Below are 10,062 nucleotides of genomic sequence, written 5' to 3'. Positions count from 1 at the left end.
GTGGGAAGGCGGAACGGAACGGGACAGCAGCCTCTAACGCAGGCGCAAGAATCCGTCCCCGTGCTGGGTCGTCCTGGGGGAATGGGAGGAGCGGGCTCCCTTCGGAGGATAATAAACTCTGGAATGAGGGTGTGGGCTCCTGCCTCTCGCTCCCCCCCTCATTCCAGTTGCATGATGACACCACCTCCTACCATCTCGCTGGCCTCTTTGCTTCTTTCTTTTTTTTTTTTCCTTTTTTCCCCAAAATCGCATTTTGAAGACAACCAAAAGTAGAACGTGTTCTGGGTGTGGCTGCGTCTGATTTACCCAATAGCCAAAGTGGGGGGGGACCACTGAAGGGGAAAGACGGCTCGTCCGAAGGGAGCGGAGACGGAGGGCTGCAGTAAGTGATGGGGACCCTGTCTATTCTCCCAGTGCTCCTCAGGGTAATTATAAAGTAGAAGAGAGTGGAGGGAGATAACCAGGGTGAGCTTTGCATGTTGGCCGTGCATGTGGAGTGGGGCTGGATGAGAAAAGAGATGGAGACAGGAGAAAGGAGGTGTAAAGGGGGAAAGGAGGTGGAAAGAGAAAGCAGATGGAGTTATATGCTCAGTCCGTAATGTTTCAGAAACATCCAGAAAACTGACCAAATTAGAAAGGAGACAGGTACGAGGGAGGTTGGGATAGACCAAGTGGTCTTCAGAGGGAAATGGAGGCAGCAAGCAAAGAGTTCCTGTGCTCTAGGCCAGGGTATTCCTGTTCCTGCCTTACCTTTCCTCTGACTTCTCTCTCCTCCACTCCACAGGTATGAAGACCTCTGGAACTTGTATACTGTTGTGTCTCTTAGCATTCTCCTTATCCCCAGCTGGTGAGTCCTTATGCCAGGGGGGAGGATTTCTTCTCCACTTTGGCCCTGTGCAGTTTCCTACGCAGGCTAATGTGCAATGATCCAGGAGAAAGACGGAGGCATGCAGATGGACAGTGAAGGGGGAAGGGCTGAACAAGAAAGGCAAGGTGGATATAGGTTGTGAGGAAAAATTTAGGAATTGGGGGCTGGTTCCCATATGTGTCCAGTCTTTAGTAAGTACTGGGAGTTGCAAGAGACAGACATCCGCACCCTGCCCTGCAGAGATGCTTGGGTAAGCGAAACAGCCAGGTCGAGTTGAGGAAGAAGGTTAGCTGTTCTTACTGTAAACTGGGCTGTACTTCACATGGCTGACCACCTGTGTTTGCATGATTTGCAGAGCATTTCCCAGTGCTCCACAAAACTTACTTTGTCATAGTTGTGAAACCTTCAGTCACTGGCAGATCCTGCTAGAATGGCCCCATTCCAGGTTCCTCGTCTGCCAGGTTTTGTAGTCCTTTGTGCAGCTGTTTTGAGAAACCTAACCTCCCTAGTTCAAACCACTCTTTGCTGTTTGTTGTTCTTCTGCTTTGTTGCTCTGTGTCTTTGCTTGCTTCGAGCTGCTTTGGCAAAAAAATTAGGTGGGGTCAAATTTGTTAAAAAACAAATCCGAAGCAAGTGGGTAGCACCAGACATTACAGCCTGAAAGAGCAAAATAAGTTAATTCCAGTGAATGGAGAAAGCTGTGCTCAGCAAAGACTATGTAGGAGACAGATGACTGCACCTATCACATTCAAATCAGGTTACTCCAATCTACTCTCCTCAGTCCTGCCCTCATGCTGAAGTCTGATTCTGCTCCAAGTAGCACTTTTTCCTGTAAACATGCACTGTAGAGGATGTCATGTTTGTGACTGTAAAGCAGGGAGGAGAGGCATCCAAGAGATGAGGTTGTAGGTGGCCTGCAAAATTAGAGGCAGAAAAAATAGGCTGTGTTTTTATGATGCATGAAGGAGGACTGAAAGGAATATTTATTTCTGTTGTGTATTTTGTTGTAGCATTTCTGAGTTTTATTTGTTTTAACTTGGAAAAATAACAGGAATCACCAGTTGGTCTCTCATGTTCTCTTACAGTTTTGAGTGAGCTACAGATTCAGTGAATTGGGGTTGCGGTTTTCTCAGACCTCAAGGAAGAGTTTACTGCAACTAGGACAATAAAGTCTGATCATATACGAAGCGTATGAATTAGGTACCATAGCAAATGCAAACTGTAGTGATTGAAAAGATCATAAGAAGGTTACCTCCTTTGTCTCCTCTCCTCATACACAGAGGTTTCACTTCACTTGTGTCCTGTTTTTTTAGAATTGGACCTGTCTTTTAGTTGTCTCCTAGGGAGAGATGGCAGGGGCAGAAAGCTAGTAAGAGCTGACTTTTCAATGTCAGAAAAAAAGCCAGGGGAGCCTCCCACCTTTTTCTGTGTGACTCCTGTTTCAAATCTGGCACCATGGGCTTCTGCAGTGGTTTCAGAATTTATGTCCTTCCATTTGTATCAGAAACAAATGCGAAAGTGTTCAATGTAATTTTTCTCCTTTACTTGTTACCATTAAGAGATCAGCCAAGACAGGGAAAGTTTTGGGCTGCACTATGTTGTGCACTTAAGTTATTATGCACGTCTGGATCTGGCTGGGTCAGTTGCCAGCAACTGAGCCCTTGTTGGCAGCTGGGTGGGGAAGGGAATAGCCGGGTCCACCAATTCCTGTAATGCTGCAGAGCAGGATTATGTAGGGATCCCAAGAGTCCCTCTGCAGCCTGCAAGTAACTGCTCTTGGAATGAGGAAAAACTAAGACTAAAGCTCTAGATCTGATTGTTTTTACGCATGCAGTGCTCCCATTAAGAACAGAGCGCTGAAGGATGAGTTCGTAAGATGTAGCAGAGTGTACTGTTTTTTGGGCTGGTCCTGCATACATCCTTGCAGTGCCCCAGATCACTGGATTTTTCCTGCCAACTCCTTCCTTCATCCTACCCCAGTTTTGCCGATGTTTCCCTCCTCTGTAGCTAGCAGGAAATAATTTTCCTATTCCTAGCTGCTGTAGGAAGGACCTCTCTCACTCCTTATATTTGGACAAATGAACAGTCTAGTTCAATTTCTCCTCTTTCACACAGCATGCACAGCCAAACCTTCATCATTCTCCTCCAGTGTGCCCAAGGGCTGAGAGGGTAAAGATGCTCTTCTCTGTACTCCATACCCAGGCAGGGTGATGGACCAGATAATCGTTTGCCAAAGGAGCTACAAGACCTGTAATCTGTTTCTTACTGTGCCAAGGACTCCGTCTATGAACCCAAGCAAATGATTTCCATGACTGTTTCCTCTTATAAAATGGAGATAGAGATTTTGACCAAACTCCAGAGCATCAAATGGGGTTAAGTCCAGTAGCAGATCTGGAGGTATTTACTCTCTTGTCCCTCTGCCTAGCCTTTGACCCTGGTGAAAGCAGCAGGGATAGGATCAGGACCCGTTGCATTCACAAGTTTTTAAAGAACAAACTGATCCAGCAGTGGAGGCTGAGGCAGAGAGGAGAGGGTTTCTCATTTCAGCGGAGGACCATGGTGTCTCCTGGACAAATAAACATCTCCAGAAAAAAATCACAAAGCCTGGAGACTATAGAAATCCCTCTCTGTCCTTTCTTCACTCCCTTCTCTTTTTCTCCTGCAGACTGGTTTCCCTGGGTGGTCAGTGGGCAAGAACTGGAAAGTGCAAATGGTAAGTATTACAGGCATGTTACGTACTAAAGACTGCATATGCGACCCAGTTGTCCTGCTGCTTACAGCCTCTTTAATTGCAGATGCTGTTCTTAGTTTCCTTGCTAACATTTCTAGCTTGCCTTTCAGTGAAGATTAAACAAGCCCTCCAAGGCAACCTGCTAAGTGTTGTGTATTCTTTACAAATAATTCAGTAGTGTTGGGGTCCTGAACACTTAGCTGAAGCACATGAAGTTATGTTCACAGTCAGGGGTTGTGGGAGATCCATGAGAGCTTCAGACTTGAGATGCTCAGGGAACTCTACAGCTACTCCAGAAAATGCCAAGAAAAAGGGTGCACAAGCGGCATGGTCCTTTAGCAGTGAGGCCACTGCGAAAGGATATCGACTGGTCTTCATACTGACTGTGGTAGTGGGGGTGAATTGCTTTATCACTCTGGACCTTTTTCCATTTCCGTGACATGATAGGATAAAATGAACGTATATTTGCGTTGTGCTTCAGCACCCAGAGAACCACAGGGGCCTGCCTTTGCTTCACACTGAAGCCCCTGGCTAAGCCATCAGACATCTCCCAGCCATGATCCTGTCGCGTGCAATACCTCAGCTTTGCCGTCAGCTGCCTTTCAAAGAAACTCTGCTGTTGAATTTCTGTAGTCAAGGCTAGGTTCTGGAGTCGCCTCCCTCCTTCCCTGCAGCGGGTACCTCAGCTGTCTGTCCTACTGCTGTGCAAGCCCTCAACACCGTTTCAGTCGTCTTTCCTTCCCATCAAGATGCCCACAGTTGCCATATCTGACAAGTCAGAATATGAAGTCAGAGTTCAGAAAGGGTTGATGCAACGTGTACACTAAGAAATCTAGTCCTAGGCCAGTCACTGAAAAGGGGGATGGATATGTGTGGGATGTGGGTACTGTGGTTATTTATGTATTTACTGGATTGGATCCTACTGTCTCATGAGTCTCCCATGGAGGCCAGGGTAATTCAAGCTAACTATGGCTAGCTATGTAAGGGACCACAACGCAGAGAGAAGCTCTCTCAAGGATATTCTCTCTTTTCCAGGTGAAGTTAGCACCAACTCCCTTATCAGCACCTCTGGTAAGCTCCTATCTTTTGTCAACTTCAGGCTTATTTTCCACTTTTCTTCCTGCCTACATACCCCCAAGTATTACCCATTATGTTCAGAAACTCCTATTCCCTGGTTTTGACATCTAGCAGCGCTTGTGCTCTTCCAGCATTTATGGCTGTCTGAGAGTCCTTTTTGTGCTCCGTGCCGGGGGATGAATTTGGGGGGCTTAATGGCGTGTTCTCCAAGGAAATGCCAATCTCACCTGGTTGACTAGAGTCTCTGAAGCTGTTTGCACTGCAGGAAGCCATGAAATCCAAAGCTCACACAGCCTGGACTTCCAGAGAAGGTTGCAAGAAGGAAGAGACTAAATGACAAGAGAGAGAAATTGGTCATATTCACCTGTTAACTGGGTGGCACTGGGACACGGTTTGTGTCTGCTGACAGTTAGCAGCTGTGCTTGAGTGATCAGGAGAAAGAAGGGGGCAAAAAAAGGCAAGACAGTAATAAAGCAAACTGAGCAGTGGTGGGATGGGGAGGTGGAAATAACTGTTCTCATAGTACTGTCTTCCCTGCTGTGCCTGCGGCTGTGTCACTGGGGGGCAGCAAAATGTATGTGAAAGATAAGGTAGATGGAGGGTGCTTGAATAAGAGCACTTGGAGCATGCAATGTGCCTCCTTAGAGAGCCAAGTCTTGCTGTGGAGATAGCCCCAGGGGAAGGACACAGCGCTGGTGGGAGGGTATGCATTTACAAGATAGGCTAAGCCTGCCAGACTTGAATGGAGGAGAGGGCCAGAGGCTGAAGAGTGAGCTTCCACACTTTTTCCATGTGTCCTGTTTCGAATCTGGCACCACTGGCCTTGGTGATGGCTTCTCTCTCTGCTGGGGCAGTCATTCAAGCACATCCCTCTGAGGTGTGGGGGGACCAGGCAGAGAAAGGGAGAACACATCTTTCTGATGACATGGTTCAAAAGACAGAGGAGAGGCAGCAGCACTTGGCAGTTGCTGGGAGGTGTGCTGTGTGCGTAGGAGAGCTCATCTGAGAGTGGGGTCCCATTCTCCAGGACAGCAGTTCCCTGGTCTCTTCTCTGCCCTGTGACTCTGCTTACCATCTGGCTCGAATATTGTGGGTGAAGCAGACCAGCTGCCAGGGGACAACACTGGAGGAGAAAAGTGGAAGCACAATGTCGTATACACAAAGTACCTGATCTTCCCGGTGGCGATGGGAGGCGAAAGCAACTCATGTCAGTCTCGTGTTCAGTGTGTGAGACCTGACAGACTGTAGAAGGGTAGGCAAGACTTGGTGTTCAGGCCAAACTGGGAGCTGCTAACCAACATCTATATCTGAAAAGACTAAATGTGAAGCCTTTACAGCAATTGTTGGCTTCAAAATGCTTGTTGTTGAGGGATCAAGAAGAAACTCTTCACAAAGGATATGCCATGAGACCCATCTTTCTCTACAGCATCCCATGAGCTCTAACATCCAGCATATTCGCAGGGAAAGCCTGCAGTCAATCAGACAAGTCAGATAACATCACCATCAACATGGTCTATGAACCAGATGTGGGATGGCTACTGGTCAGGAGTGGTGACCCATCAGCAGAACTTTGGGAGGGGGAGGAAGATTGAAAGCTCAAGTTAAGATCTTTCACAACATCTTCTCTTTTTCCAGAGGCAGCTGTCACATCACCTGTCCTTCTTAGTCCTGGTGAGTTTATTCTATGTTCACAGCCAAATGTTGTGGACTCCTCTTCCCTCTCCTTGCCCAGTCTCATGCACACCCCGAGTCCTGCCACCCCTGACTGCTCATAACTGCAGCCCCGATGCCCAAAAGTCTCCTTCTCTCTCTACACTTATGTGTTTTGTCTGAGCTTCTGGTTGACACTATGGCACGTGAACAGGAGACGTTTAAGTCCTCTGTAATTGTTGGTGAAAACTTGCATCTGGCAGTCTGTCCTCTGAGTTCCTTTCCAGTTTGTCACTGGGTAAATAATATGAAATGTACTGGTTTACTGTGGTATGGGTGAGTTGCTTTATCCCTTGTTTAGAGGGAACCACAAACCGACCTTCTTTTGGTTCCTTGTCATGGACGTTAAAGAACAAGCAGTCTGGGGGTGCTGTTTCTTAAAGGAGTCACTGTTCCTTAGGAAGAGGCAGTCACAGGCTCCTCTGCTTCTTGTCTAGATGGATGGCAATTGCAGCAACTAAAACATTTACCTGACCTTTTGAACTGTAAGTCGAGATGCCCATACAGTGTAATATTGAACAGTAGGGGGTAATGATTTATGGTAAAGCTTGGACAGACTTTTAGCATTGTTGGCTGGATAGCTGGCACTATATACCTGTCGGATTTGTACCTTCTCTTAAGGTTTCATGTCAGTAACAGTGAAATTTTTTTCCACATCAGAAGTTACAATGGGCAGCTCTTGAAAGAGCTTTCCAGTTACTTGTTTTGTCTAGGAAGGAATCATGATAGATCACACTAACATTGCTACCCTCTGTCTTCCAGTTCAGTCTGACAGTGAAACTACGACCGCTTCATCAGGTACATTTAAGTTTGCTACCTACACCCCCTCCCAGACCCACTTTCATCCACCCTGTTATCTCTCCAGGCAGGTGCTGGCCAAGCACTCAGCTTTGTCTCTTGGAAAATTCGTTTCACCCTGTTCCTTGAGTTAGAAGTACTGGAGAATGACAGTAGTGGAAGCTGAAGTCTTCTGCTGGGTGGCATGCCCAGGAGAGGAGGAACTGGCAGATCACCAGACCAGACACTCTGGGTCAATATTCTGTCATTTTCAGTGGCCAAGACTTGGCATTTCAGAAAGAAATGGAAGAAAATCCATCATAGTTCGCGATGGGGTTGATTGTCCAGAAAAGAAAGGAATCAGATTTGTGTCCTGAAGTGTGAGATTGAAGATTTATTAGAAACGTGTCTGAAACATGAAACTACAATTTGCATTTGGTTTATTTGTGTCTGTCTCCTCTACAGTATATGCCTTCCGTATTGAGGATTCCTAGTGGGTTTGTTTTGCACTTCACTCAACTTCCCCTTTGTATTACGAGGCAAGGCGATCAGAAATGTCTGCCTTATTTTCCTCTTCTCTAAACATATCCCTGTCTCTCACAAGAGAGTGGAAAATAGAGGCTAGGGGCCCTCCTTAGAAGCCTGGAGGACAGTACCTAGTGATTAAGTTTTATGTGTGCCAGAATGAATGCACCTGCCAGTGATGCTGGATTGCACCTCTCTGTGTGTGTTCCCAGATTGTCGTGAAGAAAAGTTCCCCTGCACACGCCTGTACTCTGTTCACAAACCCGTAAAGCAGTGTATCAGCTACCTCTGTGTTACAAGGTAAGAAACCAGCAGTCCCTAAGAAAAGCCTTAAAAACTCTCCAGAAATGGCATGGCCAGTTCAGCAATTGTTTCCTTTGAAGACTAGAGGTTCCCTCAGGGAACCAGTTGGTGAGATGAATTCCATCCTCAGATTGCCATTTAGGGTGAATAATTAAAACAGCACAATAAATATTATCTCTGCACCACTAAAGAGCTGTAATATTCCCTATATTGTAATTAGTATTTAAGGGTTTTGGCCATTTCATGAAGTCTTGTCAAAGATTACTTTCCTGTGACACCAGCCTTATTGTAAACTAACTAATCATAAAAATTTAGGATTTGCCTCATTATTAGTGAATATACGTTTATTGCCTGTATCCCTTTTTTGTTTCTTTGGGTCCCTGTGCCTTTTGCTGCTGTCCTTGGTGTGTTCGTGGTGGTCCCTCAGTGTGCGTCGCATGTACATAATAAACAAGGAGGTGTGCTCTCGCATTGTCTGCAAGGAGAATGAGGTCATGCAAGGTGAGTGAGAGCACAAGTTAGCCTAGAAGAATAGTTGCAGCCATCCAATAGAGTCTTCAAGCTAACTACCCTACCCCAATCCATATGTAATAGTTTCCCTGGACTTGGTTTTGGGGAGCGCTGATACAATGCAGCCTGGCATCCAGTACGTGTGCCATGAAAAACACTGGGAAGTAGATACTGTACTACCAAGAAGTATGAGAGCTCTGCCTTCCTCTCACTTGCCCATACTCTACTAGCCCCAGAGACGCCCTTACTCAAAGTTGCATTCCTTTGTGGGTAAAGGTTAACTCAGTATTCATGAATAAAACCATGAGCCAGTCGAGATTTCTTACGCAGTCTTTGTTGCAGCAAAATATGAGTGATTTTAATATGTACTGTACATGAATAACGCCAGAAGGAAATTAATAAAGGCCTAAGGACATGTTCACTTGCCTCATGTATGTGAGGATTTAGCGGTTCCAACAGTTCCTGTAGACGCAGTGAAGGATGTACCTGTAACTATTCTGGTGGTGAAGAATTTGACAGAAGCTTGATTATCTGTCAACATGTGTGTGTCTGCTGTGTCTTTAGATGAAATCTGTCGCCAGCTGGCTGGCCTTCCTTCTCGACGTCTCCGCCGATCTGGGCAACCCCCACATCTCCCTTGCAGACAACTCCTGGAGCAGCAGCGCAGCAGGCCTGGTGCTCTGTGAGCTACCAACAGTAGGAGAGAAAAAGGAAGGGAGAGATGAGAAATCATCATTCACTACCTACAACCCAAGATAAATCCTTCTCGCTTGTGATTTCCCCATCATCTCCTCGCTTCTCTGCCTTCCCCCACATACTCTTCTTCAGGTGCTGCAGTACACAGAGTCACCTCTCTGCTAGTCTGTCATGGTGGCTGTTGTCATCTTCTGAATCTGTTGCTGAGGATGTGGGATGCTCCTCTTGTTTCTCCAAACTCTGTTTGTCAAGCCATGGACTGCTCATTTCCCAGAGGTTCTTATAAATGTGCTGCATCTTCCCTGCTTTGCCCCTGCAGAGACATATGCATGGGCACAGGGTGGAGTCCTCTCCAAGCTGCCCTAAGCTGCATCTCCTGGAGAAGTGCAAATCTTCATGCCCTAGGACTCCTGGCCTAGGTTTCTTGCATGGATCAGTGTGAGTTTGGATATGGTTCATCAACATGAGCACCCCTGGTTCTCCTGAGTCACTAAGTTTGCTGTGTGATAGCACAGCCACCTCCTGTGTCTGATGGCCTCAGAAAAGTGACAGAACTGGGAGATGAGCTGTTCTCAACCCAAGGCAAACCTCATTGTCCCTGTATGGCAGCAGATCATTTATAACTACCTCTGGGAAGTTCCTTGTCTCAAGCCCGTTGCCTCCTTCACACACAACTGCTACCAAAAGGAAGAATTCTGGATTTAGTATGGCATTATATTTTTTTTCAAGAAGATTATGATGGAGTAGAGTGCTGCCTCTTCCTCTCCCGTCTCTCCTCTCCCCTGTTCTGTCCTTCTCTTCCCACTGAAGAAATCTCTTGATGATCATCCCAGAGAAGTTCCAGAGAGCAGTAAGTATTGCTGCT

General features: G+C 46.6%; 1 protein-coding gene across 1 annotated transcript; it reads left to right on the top strand.

Annotated features, from left to right (window-relative positions):
• The first annotated feature begins 786 nt into the window (after positions 1-786).
• On the top strand, positions 787-9,387 carry LOC104505473 (microfibrillar-associated protein 5-like). Its single transcript, XM_010151720.1, has 8 exons — positions 787-847; positions 3,534-3,581; positions 4,635-4,670; positions 6,312-6,347; positions 7,149-7,184; positions 7,901-7,988; positions 8,419-8,492; positions 9,066-9,387. The coding sequence occupies exons 1-8, from the start codon at positions 787-789 to the stop codon at positions 9,185-9,187; spliced, it is 501 nt and encodes a 166-aa protein (XP_010150022.1). The 3' UTR covers positions 9,188-9,387.
• Positions 9,388-10,062: the final 675 nt, after the last annotated feature.

The sequence above is a fragment of the Eurypyga helias genome, unplaced genomic scaffold (genome assembly GCF_000690775.1).
Source record: "Eurypyga helias isolate BGI_N326 unplaced genomic scaffold, ASM69077v1 scaffold4165, whole genome shotgun sequence".
NCBI lineage: Eukaryota > Metazoa > Chordata > Aves > Eurypygiformes > Eurypygidae > Eurypyga > Eurypyga helias.
Note: the sequence above shows the minus strand (reverse complement) of the source record. Positions and strands in the feature narration are given on the sequence as shown.